General features: G+C 39.5%; 1 protein-coding gene across 1 annotated transcript in view; it reads left to right on the top strand.

Moving 5' to 3' along the window:
* The first annotated feature begins 1,151 nt into the window (after positions 1–1,151).
* The window catches only part of LOC127953774 (noelin-2-like), a 73,588-nt gene continuing 58,057 nt past the window's right edge, over positions 1,152–16,682 (top strand). The window contains exon 1 of the mRNA XM_052553062.1: positions 1,152–1,598. Coding sequence (XP_052409022.1) covers positions 1,542–1,598 — 57 coding nt within the window. The 5' untranslated portion in view covers positions 1,152–1,541. The remainder of the gene's footprint in view (positions 1,599–16,682) is intronic.

The following is a 16,682-nucleotide window of genomic DNA, read 5'->3' on the forward strand; positions in this document are numbered from 1 at the left end:
CTCAACAAATTAGAATACTACATAAAACCAATAAAAAAAAATTGAAATCACGCACTAAAAGTGAATTTTTAGTGAAGTGTTGGCCTTCTGGAAAGTATATGTTCATGTACTGTACATGTACTCAATACTTGGTAGGGGCTCATTTTGCTTTAATTACTGCCTCAATTCAGTGTGGCATGGAGGTGATCAGTTTGTGGCACTGCTGAGGTGGAATGGAAGCCCAGGTTTCTTTGACAGTGGCCTTCAGCTCATCTGCATTGTTTGGTCTCTTGTTTCTCATTTTCCTCTTGACAATACCCCATCGATTCTCTGTGGGGTTCAGCTCTGGTTAGTTTGCTGGCCAGTCAAGCACACCAACACCATGGTCATTAACCAACTTTTGGTGCTTTTGGCAGTGTGGGCAGGTGCCAAATCCTGCTGGAAAATTAAATCAGCATCTTCAAAAAACTGGTCAGCAGAAGGAAGCATGAAGTGAAAATCTTCTCTACAAGGCTTTTCTGGTCAATCTCATACACAATCTTAATTTAAAGTGCTTTACCTACAAATGATCAACTATTTTTTAATATTGTCGATTTCTCATGGCTACACTGTATGGGAATCCTGCATTTCTTAAATATTGCAGCAGCCTATCCACAGTTTCCAAAACTAAACAAAACAACTTCTCTCGAATTAATATTTTATGTCAGTTTATTTATTTGTGTTGTTAAGTAGCCCTGTAATAACTGGGATAATGTGCAGTAAGCTGGTCATTATCACCAAATAACCCCTTACAAGACACCTCTTGATCAGCCCGTCGGAGTCCTTTTGCAATAATGACCGGCTGACTACATAGATTATCCCTTACTTAGAGACGCCGCTAACTGTCAGCAACTCTCTTTCACATGCAAAACGCCGCTAATACGGTTCTCAGAGTCTAATCCAATCATCAAACCGCCCCTATCATAATGTCACAGCTTTCCTGGGGATATGCGTGTCATTTCATCCCATCTCAAAAATCCATTGTTTGTGCAACAGACTGGGATGTCAATACAAAGCCTCCTCTTTCACCCTCACACACACACACACACTGAAACGGCTGGGCTGCATCTCTAGCAGGGCATCTCTTTGATTCCGTTCCCAGAGCGTCAATGTGTGCTGCTCCTAGCGTCGGAGCATCGCAAGCACATTAGTCACCTTCCAACCTCTGCAACTCGAGCTCAGGCAGTCGATCCCATTTCAAAAAAGCCTGCTGAGAAGAGAACTGCTCGACTTCATTTCCCGTGGCCGTTTACAACGGTGACCTCTTGGTGGCGGTCACAAGCGAAAGATAGGAGACTAATCATAAAACACAAGGCGGCTCGTTGTGCCGTGGCACAGTGGGGGTAATCTGTCTCCGTGAGCGGAATAAACCCCAGCGCGTGCCGCCTGTGATGTGGATCGTCTCGCGCGCTCGACAGAACATTGACAGAATCCTGCGCGGAGCTTAAGGAAGGCAGACGAGCTCTGAAAACGAAAGTGTCCTAGAGCTGGTGGTGGTCGGGAACGCTGTCATTTCGAGAGGAATGCATCTCTTCAGTGCCATGTTCCTGCTACTGATGTTATCTACTATACCCTGTGAGGTAAGATGCCCTCGTAGCATGCGAAATACTGCTCATCATCACAACCTGTGTTGTTAATACGCATTGTGGCGAGATGCACAGTGGCTTATTTGATTATCAGTTTCTAAACAAGGGCTGAGCACTCTAATTAGCTCATTGGAGGTTAGTGGCGGAATCACTGTTGAGTTGTTTGAATAAATCACAGACGTAGACGCAGGGAAGGTTTTCTAAGAATCTGGTAACTCGATTAAGAGGACGACAGCTGAAAAGTTTAGCGATGATTCACAGTTCTCAACCCCGAACGTTTCATCACAACCGGACTTTGTGATTTGGTTTTTTGGAGCACTCTTCGTATCGTCACAGAAGCACTTGTAAGAGCTCTTTTTGTTTGTTCGCCTCAAGTGTGAGATTTCCTCGCGCTGGCTGATGAGAGCTGAAGTGACAGATGTGAATTGAAGTGAAGGACGGCGCATTACCTGACCTGGAAATATACAGGCAAAATCAGACATGCGAAGATTTCACACGGCTACTTGAGAGTGAAATTTCCATAGACTTGCCAATACTACTCTTCTGTTAGTCGTTGTCGTATAGGTGTCAGTTGTTAATTATCAATAGCCAAACTGGACACTTTGAATTGTGAAAAGTAAGCGTTTCCTTAGGAATCACGCAATGAAAAACTATGGCCAGATTGGTCAGGACCATGGACAGCGCTCAGCCAATGGCGTTTATGTTGGCTGAAGTCGCCTCGGACATTTCCGCAGACGCACTCTGTTTCGAGTGAAGTGTTACCTGTGCAACAACTTAATAAAAGCTATAACTAGCAGTGTAATTGGTAAATATTCAGTTTGTTTCAAATGCTGCTGCAATAAATAGTAGGAGAGGCTGGAGAGTGTCGTAACGGGGTGAGTTGTAATTAACCAATTGGGAATGTGCTACAGAGTGACATCATTAACATTCTAACGTTGTAGAATGTTGTAGGTCACATCTACAGTATGTTTTAAAATATAAAGATTTGGATGTGAGAAAACAGGTGAAGTCATTTTTTTATTATTATTATAATTTGTAGCAGAATAATGCAAATGGCTGTTAAATTAGTATTTTTCATTTTTAAATGACAGAAGTAGTGTCATCTGACTGAGCAGATGGGGACGGTTTTACAGTAAAAAAAAAAAAAAAAAACCTACTGCATTTGCCACACTTGTAAGACAGCTACTGCACACGGTCTGTTATGTTGTTAGAGACACAAGTCTTTGTTTTGATTTGATTTGCTATTTTGTATTAGGCCTTACATGATTACCATTTTTTTTATTAGATTAGGTGATGAGATGAATAGGTTAGGGGTTATGAAATTTTTATTCTGAACAAGTAAATTTGATTACCAAAATACATTCATGAAGCAAATTTATATTGTCCATGTTATCAGTTAATACAATAAGCTATTTTGAAAGAATGTAACAGCAAAGGATGTTTGACACTAATTACACTGATTACTATTTTCTAAATTTCTGAAATAACTTAATTTGTCAAAGTATATATATATTAATGTTACAGACTCTGAAACAATGTGTTACAACACTCCCTGGTCTTCCATAAATTTGTTCACTTCTGCAAAATAAATAATTAAGGCATTTTCTTAAAACTGTGTTAGCACAGCTCTGCTGTGTTTTATCTTATTTTCAGTCTAGAACTGAAAATTATACTTTTTTTTGCATTTGATGCATTTGATTAGGTGTAACCTGTGTGCTCTATAAAGCAGTATGTTAAGCAGTCTGAGACTGATTTTAATATTAGAGAAAAATGAAATGATATGGTGCAAGATGTGTGCACAGTTTGCAAATTTTAAGATTTTGCTGTTACAGACATACATTAGAATATGTAAATGTGAATGCATCAGTAAAAGATATGAGAGTCCTGTAGGCATGTGCAGGAATGTATATTTCTATTTCTTCACCCCAAACTTCTTATAATTGGCCCAAGGGGACAATTTGTTGTAAGTGTTTGCATTAAATATTAAATGTAGAAGAGAAAATATGGCACCACCCATCTCCCTGATGTAGAAATGTAGACATAAAAAATGGATGAATTCTTCTGGTGTTTCTCTATCCTGCTATAGGACTACTTCACATGGGATGCAGGGAATGTTCACATGCATGGACTTACAAACTTGTAGCTATACACACAAACCTTCAGACTAACACACCCATGCAAACCATGAAATATGCAACGTTTAAATGAGACAGATGCACTTGTTTGCTCACGACTTGTGTTTGTTGAGTACCCACAATGCCCTGGGGCCCTGACAACCAGTGATACAGATGGCGGTCAACTCGACCTTGATGATCCCCTTTTATGATGGGGTTACATCCCTTGCACACTTAGCACACTTCACACGTCTGTGCATCTCTGTGCATGTGTAAATGCTCTCCGATGTGCATTGTGTTCTTAAAAAAGGACAAACAGAGGATCAAATTCTATTTAGGCCATAAAACTGGATAGAACTGGGTTTAATTAGACTCTGGGAAACAGAGTTTAAGCAGAATGTAGATTAGCAACAATAACAGTTTAACAAATTAAAAGCTCGTTTTGTTCTCAGCTCTCTGCGATGATTCACTCAATAATCATTAACTTGAATCAGCTCACAGACCTTTATTGCTACACTGGACGCAAATGGCATTTTTGCTTTTCCTTTTCTCGGTTCATAGCGCATTGTATTATTTATAGGCAAACCTATTCAGTCTGTATCAACAGATGTACGTTTATTAGAGTCTCATATTCTTAATTAGTTTTGAGTGGCTGCTCGCAGTCGGGATCGGACATCTATTGACTGCTATCATTAGCACTGTTCAAAGCGAGGGCTACCACCAGGCGCTAACACACAGGCATCTTAAAGAAACTTTAATTAGTTTATTTTAAAACATTATTACACAGATTGACATTTTAAATCTACACGCTCCACTGTGAATCACGTACTGTATACGTTGACAGCAACGAGCGATGATTCCACAGCCACACAATGACAGACATTAGCCACAAATCTGCTCGCAATCAACATCTCCATCAAATGTAATTAGCTAGTGCGTTAGAGGCAAACACGTTAGCTTAGATATGCAGCTCAAGGGGCCCACTGGATGTGTCTGATCATTCCTTGCTTTAATGGCATCACAGAGCTGTCATGAGAGCATCGGATAGCTCCTTTCAGCTGGAAGGCAGAGCGCTTCCATTTGAAGCCATCCATCAATGAAATTATCATTTTTTATTTTTTTTTAAAAGGAATGATATGGGAGGTTCGGTGGACAGACTTTGCCAGGCCCCAGAGACATCGAGAGATGCAAAACCATTACTTTTAGCTTGTCAAATGAGGGGGTTGCCTGTTTACTCACTATTTAGCCCTGTTATATCAAACTCTCTGCGGGGGAGAGGTGCTAATTGGTTGCGACTGTGAGACAAAACCCTCATAAGTTGATCAAAATCTGTTCAGGGCCCTATTTTTCACTTTGTTTTGAAAAATACACTGGGGTACGTGCCTCAAAAGTAAATGGCTACAATTGTTTAATAAAAGTGTTTAAACGTGCAGGCTTTTGAGAAATGGAGAAGCCACTCACTGTGGAAAGTCGCCCAGCTGGAGAGAAGTGAAATAATGTGCTTCAGACCTGCTGTTCGCTAGAAATTCTCGGTTGTACTTTGGAATTCACTTTAATGCAGTCGTTTAATAATAAGCTAGGTAGGAACTGGCTGCCGCAGTCCCGAGATTTTATTAAAAGGGAAATATGAGATCAAATGAATAATTTCAGTAAAGCTGCAGTAAGATGTAATTTCTGCTCCCCCTGTAGGAGTTATTAGTCATGCGGGGTCAAGCGAAGCTTCCCCTGGATCATGTGAATGGGTGTCATTTTTTTTTTTTACAGCTAGTAAAAGCTAAAATTTTGGGCATGTGAAATAATGCCCAATTCGAATAAGCAACTGGTGGCAGCATGATCCAGCCAGAATTGGCCAGGACAGAGTGTTTGCATGGCACTGGACCAGAGCGTGTCAGATACGAGCAGCTGTATCACTACTTTCAGGGCACATCTAGCCTAAAGAAATATGTGCAGTGTTCTGAATTATGATTGGTCCAGTCCAAGTCAGTTCATCTTGCCCACCAGCTAAAAGGCCTATTATACACCCATTTGATCAGATGTGAGATAACGCGAGTGAAGCTATTAGGCCTCCTTTCTAAAGTTAGCTTGGCAATGAAAATGGCCTCATTGTAAATTTTGGATGTTGAGAGACTAATAAATATCAGAAGCGGTGATGGTGCTCTTGGATGGCGGTCAGAAAAGGGCAGTGAAGCTTCAGTCTCCTACGAGATCAAGGGCGTGCAGGCAGATCGGACAGGATGTGCTCTGCCAGCCATTGGTCTGACTTCCAAATGGTGAATTAGACAAATGAAAAGGCCCAGGACGAACAGCATAAATGTCTTCACCAGAACCTCGAGTACGAACAAGAGTGGCCACCAAACCCACTACTGCTCTGCATCCTCACTAACACCAGCAGCTGTCAACTTGAAACTCTGTGTGATGTAATTTTTATCATAAAAAAATCCACTGATGTCAGTGCAAGCTGTTCATGTGAAGGCCAGTTTTGCGTGCACAAACAACATCACTTGTGCGAGTGATCTGAGCGCTTGAAAAGAATAGTCCCATAGATAGTGTGGATGTGTGTGCATCTGTCCACGCTCATGGTCAAAGGTGTATAGGTTGAAAGGCATGCATGCTCAACTGTGTGCAAGATGGAAAATAGAAAATGAAGTATACCTGAGCCTTAATGCCCCACAATTAGGGCTGGGAATCCAACATCGATTCCAATTCCAGAATCGGATACATAAAGGGGTAGTTCACCCAAGATGAAAATTATGTAATTTATGACTCACCCTCATGTCGTTTCAAACCCATGAGACCTCCGTTAATCTTCGGAACACAGTTTAAGATATTTTAGATTTAGTCCAAGAAGTTTCTGTCCCTCCATTGAAAATGTCCAGAAAGGTAATAAAAATATCTCCATGTGACATCAGAGGGTCAGTTAGAATTTGTTGAAGCATCGAAAATACATTTTGGGCCAAAAAGAATAAAAATTATGACTTTATTCAGCATTGTCTTCTCTTCCGGGTCTGTTGTGAGCATGTTCATAACGCTGCAGTAACACTGCTGACGTATGACGCTGCTGACGTGTTTTCTGGTGCGCCCAATGACAAAGAAAACACGTCAGCAGCGTTGTGAACATGTGAGAAGACGATGCTGAATAAAGTCGTAATTTTTGTTATTTTTGGACCAAAATGTATTTTCGATGCTTAAACAAATTCTAACTGACCCTCTGATGTCACATGGACTACTTTTATGATGGTTTTTTTACCTTTCTGGACATGGACAGTATACCTTACACACAGCTTCAATGGAGGGACTGAGAGCTCTAATCTAAAATATCTTAAACTGTGTTCCGAAGATGAACGGAGGTCTTATGGGTTTGGAACAACATGAGGGTGAGTCATTAATGACATAATTTTCATTTTTGGGTGAACTTCAAGGTCAGGAATCAGATACTTGTACTTGAACTTTAAGGTCAGGAATTAGATACTTGTTGTAAAATTAAAATTTTAATTCCGTATACTAATGGATGTATGCACTTTTTTCTTTTTTTTCATCTGCCATGACCTTGCTCACTAAACTAGCGGTTTGAGGTTAGAAGGGAAATAGCTAAAACTACTGGGCATGCACACATCTGTATAGCATGTTTTGTGTCACACTGCAAAGCAATAAAGTAATTTGACATTTCAAATAAAGATTTATCAGTTACATCGATATGCCAGTAGGTTGAAAAAAGCCTCTGTTAAAATGTATTTATATTTGAACCATTCAAGAGATTCGTTCAAAAATGCTGATTCATCCAGTAATTAAACAAGTAAATCTTGAGTGAGCCATTGAATAAATTATTCATAAATTACATGTGATTTTTATTTAGTTGAGAGAACCAAACACACACAAAAAAACCTGGAATTCAATAATTCATAAATAGCCCCCTTTTTTCTTGTCATTTTTTAATCACATTGGATTTGAAACCGGGAATTGAAAATAATCGATTAATGGGAATTAGAATAATAAGAATCGAAAATTGGAATTAACAAAATTCTAATGATACCCAACCCTACCCATACCCATATCCAACAATAAAGTTGGGGTCAATATAATGGTGCTGTCCTTTGGATGAGATGTTAATCTGTCGTGACTCTCTGTGGTCATTAAACATTCCAGTGAGTGTCTCAGAAGATTAGGAGTGTTAACCTGGCTACATTTGCCATTTGTCCCCGATCAGGCTGACCAGATGTTCCCTATTTTCTTTGTACAGTTCGTGTTTTTGGTGACTAGTCCCTGTTTTTTATAACCAGTCAAAAACAGCCCACAAATTCCTAAGACTCACTGAACAGAAGACATTTAAAAAGTAACTAAACCGCTAGTGACTTGTCAAGTTGCTGTGCTAATAGGGGCACAGAGAGGACAGAAGATTATATAAATGATTAAAATAGCTTCATAGGTATTGCTTGCCAGTGTCAGTTTATTTGTAGTTTGCCTCATTAGAATCATGAAATAAATAATTAGATGAAGTACATTATTTGAATTCATTTAGTTTCATTAAGGCCGGCGGTCAGCCAATATCGAGCCATAGTTGAGTGTCTGTCGGCCTAGTTTTTGAGGTGTGTTCAGCATCATTGGCATAAGTTGGACTCCCATCGGCAGCTTTCTGGCCAATTGAGCATTTTGAATGGGAAGAGGAGCCCACTGGTGAACAAGATACGATTTTGATTAGCTGATTAGCTCACTGAACCATGCGCAAGGAGAAAACTGCAAGTGACGAAGGCAAGCAAATGGCAGAATCATTTATAGAGTATACATTGATGAATGCCATTTAGAGAAATATGAGTGAGCATGATAAATCATGGCTAACCATAATACTTCATTTATTTAATTTATGGCAAAATAAAAAATGGAAAGTCCTCCAACTCTGACGTCCGACTTGAAAGGTCCAGTTTTCATTTCAGTAACTGATCACCTCAGTCTGCTGTAGAATATAAATAAAAGAAACTACTAACTAATGCAACATGACCTTCCCTCCTTCCTGTGAGTGTGTGCTTTTGCATATGTATGTGAGGGCACACCTGAGCCATGCAACAATCACAGTGGCAGGTGGACAGAAAATAATGTTAATATTTTCATATGCGACACATGCAGGGGTGTCTGCTTAAAATGATACTATAGCTGACATCATAATAATGTCACAGGCAGCGTATGAGCTGCACTAATAAGCAATGAGTAATGAATAAACCCTCCTCCCTTCGCCCACCTTCAAATGTTCCCATTAACATTCAGTTGTAAGGCATTACAATCAGGGAGCATACGCGGATGCATGGCTAGATGAGGCGATTGAATGGCACAGCCTACACTGAGAGGTGGCTGATTAGAACCCACTGATGAGTCTGTATTGTGTGTGGCACAGCGGAGGGCTGAATGTGGGCAGAATGCATGCATGCGCGTGTGTCTTTGTGATGCACATGTCCGGTGTGAACAGAGATGCTACTGCTGTGCGACTGTGGAGGTGTTTGTGTTGTCTGCAGGAAAAAGGAACAAGAGAAGTGTGAGATTAGATTCTAGGTTTTGTTCCCTCGCATGACAGTTGTGCGAAAACCCGCTGCTATCAATATTTATTTATTTATCCACATAAGAGCAGGCTCACAATGTGTGCTGACACTTCTGTGGGTCCTCACAAACACGCAGGCCTCAACTAACAGCACAGAGCTGTTTAGATTGTAGTTGCCCAGACCTACAAAATGTTAGCATTTTAACCATTGTGGTTTTTGATTTATGAGTAAAATAAGGTATGTTGTTAATAGTTCCTATTTTAACATTTTGTTATACAACTTAAATTACACAGTACATCAAGTGTGAATATTTAAACCTTAGTGTGGTTTAACCCTTGTGCTGTGGATTATTTTGTCAATGTTAATTTAAAAACAGACGCATAAACTCAGATTACTAATGCCAACTACATGTATCAGTAAGGCTGGTTAATTTTGACTGTGAATAACAAGGAACGGAAAAGTCCCTATTTGAGCAAAGTCAGTATGTTTTAGACCAGTGGGCTAACATTAAGTAGCATTTTTTTAAACATGAGATTTAAAAATGGAAGTTGCTACAATTGGACCATAGATCTTTTTAAACCCATGTAAAATTCACAGGGCAACTTAATGGAAATCAAGCCTTCGGGTTGTCCTACAAATTTACATTATCAAGTCAAGTCACCTTTATTTATATAGCACTTTATACAAAACAGATTGTGTCAAAGCAACTGAACAAAATTACTTAGGAAAACAGTGTGTCAACAGTGCAAAATGACAGTCAAAGGCATTTCATCATTGAATTGAGTGATGTCATCATGCAGCTCAGTCCAGTTTAAATAGTATCTGTGCAATAATTTGCAATCAAGTCATTGGTATCGCTGTTAATGAAGTGTCCCCAACTAAGCAAGCCAGAGGTGACAGTGGCAAGGAACCGAAACTCCATCGGTGACAGAATGGAGAAAAAACCTTGGGAGGAACCAGGCTCAGTTGGGGGGGGGCAGGTCTCGTCTGACCAGACAAAACCAGCAGTTCAATTCCAGGCTGCAGCAAAGTCAGATTGTGCAGAAGAATCATCTGTTTCCTGTGGTCTTGTCCTGGTGGTCATCGGAGACAAGGTCTTTACAGGGGATCTGTCTCTGGGGCTCATCTAGTTTTCCTGATCTCCGCTGTCTTTCAGGGCAGTAGAGGTCCTTTCTAGGTGCCGATCCACAATCTGGTCTGGATACGTACTGGATCCGGGTGACTGTAGTGACCATCTGATCTGGATAAAGACTGGATCTGGTGGCTACAGAGACCTCAGAATAAGAGAGAAACAGACTAATATTAGCGTAGATGCCATTCTTCTAATGATGTAGCAAGTACATTGGGTGTTATGGGAAGTGTTCCTGGATCCGGTTTACCTAAATAATGCAGCCTAAAAATCCTTTAATGGATTTGAATATTAGAAGCATATTAGTGTGTTATGTGTAAGCCAGGTTAAAGAGATAGGTATTTAATCTAGATTTGAACTGCAAGAGTGTGTCTGCCTCCCGTACAATGTTAGGTAGGTTATTCCAGAGTTCAGGCACTAAATAGGGAAAGGATCTGCCACCCACAGTTGACTTTGATATTCTAAGTATCAGAGTTTCGAGAACACAGTGGACATGGAGAACTACAGTATAATGTAACAAGAGCTCGTTGAAATACTGAGGTGCTAAACCATTCAGGGCTTTATAAGTTATAAGCAAGATTTTAAAATCTATACGATGTTTAATAGGGAGTCAGTTTAATGTTGACAGAACCAGGTTAATATGGTCATACTTCCTGGTTCTAGTATGAGGCTGCTGCATTTTGGACTAGTTTGTTTATTAAGCGTGCTGAACAACCACCCAATAAAGCATTACAATAATCTAACCTTGATGTCATAAACGCATGGATTAACATTTATGCATTTTACACTGAAAGCATAGGTCGTAATTTAGATATATTTTTGAGATGGAAAAATTCTGTTTTACAAATGCTAGAAATGTGGCTTTCTGGGGAAAGATTGCTATCAAATAGCACACCTAGGTTCCTAACTGATGACGAAGAATTGACAGAGCAGCCATCAAGTCTTAGACAGCGTTCTAGGTTATTACAGGCAGTTTTTATGTCCTATAATTAACAGCTCTGTTTTTTTTCAGAATTTAGCAGTAAGAAATTACTCATCATCCAGTTTTTTATATCGACTATGTATTCTGTTAGTTTTTCAAATTGGTATATTTCGCTGGGCCATGAAGTAATATAGAACTGAATATCATCAGCATAACAGTGAAAGCTAGCACCGTGTTTCCTGATGATATCTCCCAAGTGTAACATGTAAAATGTAAGGAGTAACGGCCCTAGTACTGAGCCTTGAGGTACTCCATACTGCACTTGTCTGATACCTCTTCATTCACTGCTACAAACTGATGGCGGTTATATAAGTATGATTTAAACCATGCTAATGCACTTCCATTAATGCCAACACAGTTTTCTAGTCTATGCAAAAGAATGGTGTAGACAATAGTGTCGAATGCGCTAAGATACAATAGCACTAATAGAGAGATACAACCACGATCAGATGATAAGAGCAGGTAATTTGTCAGTTGTAGGAGAGCAGTCTCAGTATTATGATACGGCCTAAATCCTCACTGGAAATCCTCACAGATAAAATGTTTCTCTAAGAAGGAATATAATTGTGAGGATGCTACCTTTTCTAGTATCATAGACAGAAAAGGGAGATTTGAGATTGGTCTGTAATTAACTAGTTCTTTGTGGTCTAATTGTGTTTTATTTTTATTTTTTTGATGAGAGGCTTAAAAACAGCCAGTTTGAAAGTTTTAGGAACATATCCTAATGACAATGACAAATTAATAATAGTGACTTTAATAATTAATAATCTCTGACTTCTGGAATCACCTCTTTAGGAGCGCAGATGTTGCATTCATGTTGTTTGTTTAGATGATTTAACAAATTTATACAATTCTTCCTCTCCTATAGTAGAGAATGAGAGGACCTGTTCCTCATACTTAAGCTGACAGCTGCATGGTTACAATTTTATGTCTCATAGTATCGATCTTAGAAGTCAAGTAGTTCATAGAGTCATTACTGCTGGACTGTTGTGAAATGTCAACACTTGTTGATGCTTTATTTTTTATTAATTTAGCCACTGTATTGAATAAATACCTGTAAATAACAGTGTCAAGGTCCATAAAAGGTATGAAAGTCGTCGTCAGAATACTCCATCTACCATCAGACATGCAATCTGTGTTATAAGAAGCGACGGGAACACTTTTTGTGAGCGAAAAAAAAACTACTTTATTCAGTAATTCTTTTATCAACGGTCTCCTCTGTGTCAATCCATAACACTGTGCTGTGTGTGCTCTTCTATGTCATCCACGCCACAAGGTTTCTACGTGTATTTAGCTTTGATTTAAAATAAAACAGCGCATCCTTGTGGCATGGAGGACACAGAAGAGCATACCCAGCACAGTGATATGAAGTGACACAGAGGAGATAATTGACAAAGGAATTATTGAATTAAGTTGTTATTATTGTTTTCTTCACTTACAAAAAGTTTTTCATACCTTTTATGGACCTTTTATGGAATATCTTAAATTGTGTTCCAAAGACGAACTGAGCTTTTACAGGTTTGGAAAGAAATGTGTAAGTGGGTAAGTAATGTTAAGTGATTAATGACAAAATTTTCATTTTGGGGTGGAGTAACCCTTTAAAGTGTCCCCCCAAAATAAATAACAATTCAATAAAATGTTTCTACATTTAGTGCAGTGAATATTACAAGATACAATGGAATTTTGTTTGCTGGTGGGCCAATAAAAACATCCGAAAAATAGATTGAGCCTGCTAATCTGATTAAATCTCTCAATTTGTGAAAACAACTATTGTCATTCTGTGTACAATAATCATCAGACAGTCTGAGAACAGTCTGAGGCGACCATTTAACTAATGGATTCAGTATTTCTCTTTTACTAATTACTGGTAATGACCGAGTTTTTCCTCTCAGTGTTTCTTTCCATTTTAATGTGAGTGTACCTTTTGGGGTAAGCAGTGGCAAACCTCAATGAAAAGTGAGCTATGAAAGGCTCTCAGAAGCAGTTAGTGAGGATTTTATGAACATCTGCTTGATGATTCTTTGACAGGTGTAGGGGCATTGCGGCAGGATGTTTGGGTAAATTTGTGAACTCTCTGTGTCCTGATTCAAACCTGGCCCAAGGACCAAACAGGAAAAATATCTTCCTCATTCGCTAATTTTTCTACCTGAAAGCATGTTTGTCCTGGTGTGACACCACACTCCAGCAGGGCTCAGGGGAACAACGGCCTGAGCTGACCACTCCAGGTGTCTTGACTGAGCTTTTATAAGCCTCTAGGTGCCTTTTTTGAATGTCAACGATTTGCAGATGCCCTTGTTTGACTATCCCGCGGCCTAATGGAGCACCTAACAACGCGTCCTTAGATGACAGCTTGAGTGAAGGGTCTGTTTCCATCTCGTTCCCCAGGCGAGACCCCCAGGCTCTACTCTGCTGCAGAACGCTGTAACATTAAAGCGCTACAACTCAATCCGACCCCAAATATCTGTCACTTCCCTTTAACGAATGGCAAAATAAAAAGCCACGGGACTCTGCAATTTCACCCCGTGAGGAAAAAAAGAAAAGAAAAAAAGCACAGCGTGGTCGGGTTGACATTATTAAATTACATTTAGTACAGCTGGTACATGAAATTCTTCTTTTAGTTCTGCTGAATCTGTTCCGTCACCCAAGCGGCAGATTAACAGAGCATCCTGTTCAAGCAGCATGTCATCGTTTCCTGCCTCTCTTTGTGTCGGGCTACGGCTCTGTCTGCTTGGTGGCGTGAATATCAGGCATGTGGTATCAGGTCTGCTGGGCTCCCTCGGCTCTGTGGCCTTGACTCTAAGCGAATGTGACATTTTTCTGACAGCCGCGAGAGCAGCCAGTGAGAGGCCCATCCTCCTCTGCTCTGGCCTACTAATACTGTACGCCACCGCACATCTTGACCTAATAAAACACGTGCACAGATGTACCCTAACTAGACAACACACAGCGAGCGAAGGCAGGGTCATCTGTGACCAGTCAAAAGTCTCCAGGAGGTTATCGTAATAATGGGACGGTGGGGATCTTGCATGGCCGCTTTGCGTTTGCCAGACATTGGTGTGTTGTAGTAACTACCTTCTGACCGGTTTCCTGTGCGACCTTGCTTTCCACCGCCGAATGAATCTTTTATGAGCTCTGCAATGTGGGTTTTCGGTGTGGGAGATTGGAATATAAATATGGCAGTTGCACACAGGGCCTCAAGCCGTGTGATATTAAACTCTTTATGCTGGGAGTGTGCTTGATGCGTGTCACCTGGCGACATGCTTCACATATATGTGTGGTGTGAACCATAAACGTACTTATTTTTATGCATAAGGATGCTTTAGAGTGATGGAAAGATTTCACGATTTTCTTTAGCAGTGGTATCTATGCAACAGTCTCATTTTAAAATAAAGCAATCTGCTTTTCAATTTTGTAACAGAACAATGCACACTATAATTTGCTCTCCAAACTCTTAGCAACAAGGCTTGACAGTACTAAATATATTGACAAGGTGTTTTAAGCCTACTATCTCTTTGGTGTCTCATTTGTGTCAGCCTGCGTTATGTTTTGTACTACAAATAAATGTGGCCATCTGCTCGCGATAAATTGAAATTTGATATATGATGGCCATCGATGGCAAATGTGACACACTGCAAGGGTGCAAAGCTAATTAAGAGTGAACTCTTATGGAAAGGTCACATTTACACTGTCAGCCAGTTCCGCTTTTGTTTGTTTTCATTAATATCTGGCACAGATTGGATCTTGTTGGATGCGTGTAAACAGCAAAAACATGTTTTCACATCTGATAGTTATCTGATGTCATCTGAAGTTTTCTGCATGTTTATGTGACACATACTATTCAAAAATACAGTAAAATATAAAATATAATACAGTAAAAATGTAGCAATATTTTTACAATATTAAATGACTGGTTTATATTTGAGTATACTTTCAAATGTAATTTATTTCTGTGATGGAAAAGCTAAATTTTCAGTATCATTACTACAGTCTTCGGTGTCACATGATCCTTCATGATGATAAATCAGTCTAATATGAAGAATTTGCTGCTCAAGAAACATTCCTTCTTATTATAAATGTGGACAAAATGGTGCTGCTTATGTTTTGTGGAGTATTTTTTCAGGATTCTATGATGAATACAAAATTCAAAGTTTTTAACACCAAACTTTAAAAAAAGTAAGCGAGTAAACGATGACAGAATAATGCACTATTGCTTTATTTAGTTTGGAACATTTAGAACAACATTTTTGAGATTGAGAGCAATTTTTATACAAAAAAGGACCTCAGCAATCTCATGTGAGTCTCAATTTAATCTCAATGCACTTATTCATGAAACAAGTTAAATAATTTTTAAAGTAAATCATAAGTAAAATGGGAAATTTTACGTGAGATGTATATAGAAATTCACCTGACACCAGACCTTTGGTGTGTGTGGCAGAAACAAAATTATTTTATTTTTTCATTTTCTTTATACTAGCAACCCATTCCCAAGTCTTTTTTTCTTCCCTTGATTTCTCTCTTTATTTTATCTCCCCCTGTCCCTGTTTATTGTTTTTCAGAGCATATTTTTCCTCTCTGCACCCTCAGGTGTGACAATGCAGAATCTCCTGCAGAAAGATAACCTGTCAAAGAGAGAGAGAGCGAGATAGAGAGAGATTTGAAGGCAAGAGATGCAGATGCCGTAGAGGGAGAGAAGCAGAGAGAGAGGAGATTCTTTTTTATCGACATGTTTGTTCTGTCATAAGACAGACAGCCAAAGAGATACGCTGGCCACTCTGGGTGCCGAAGCTGTGGCAAACTCTGATGAGGAAATGTTCGTCCCTCTGTGGCGGTGCTTAAAAGCAGACTCAGAAGTAGAATATCTGCAGTGGCTACACCTGAGCCAGGCCCTGTACTGAGGGAATTCCTTTACAGAAACCAAGAAAGAGAAAGAAGGAGCCCTTATTTGATATTCTCAAAGATATCAAGCCTCTCCTGTTTCCACACAGCAGCACAACCTGCTCGCTCTGATACTTACTCCTGGGATTGACGTGGAGCACATGAAGTGCACAGACATTACATGTTTGAGGAGCAAGCAGCTGATTGCAAAAAAAAAAGCTTGACATGTCCATGCTGTAAAACATTTCCACCTGATTCAGCCTTCACTTGAAAAAAATTGTGTAGAAACAATTTTCACTCAGGAATTGCTAGTAAATTTGACAATAAATTACAATGTGACAGCAACTAATGCATTGAATTAAAAGTGAAATTTTGAAGAAGACTGAAATAGTATGTTGCTGTAGAATGTACTTCAATAATCAATAATCTGTTTTTTTATTAATTCTTGTCTAG

Source organism: Carassius gibelio, chromosome B3 (genome assembly GCF_023724105.1).
Source record: "Carassius gibelio isolate Cgi1373 ecotype wild population from Czech Republic chromosome B3, carGib1.2-hapl.c, whole genome shotgun sequence".
In the NCBI taxonomy this organism is placed as follows: domain Eukaryota; kingdom Metazoa; phylum Chordata; class Actinopteri; order Cypriniformes; family Cyprinidae; genus Carassius; species Carassius gibelio.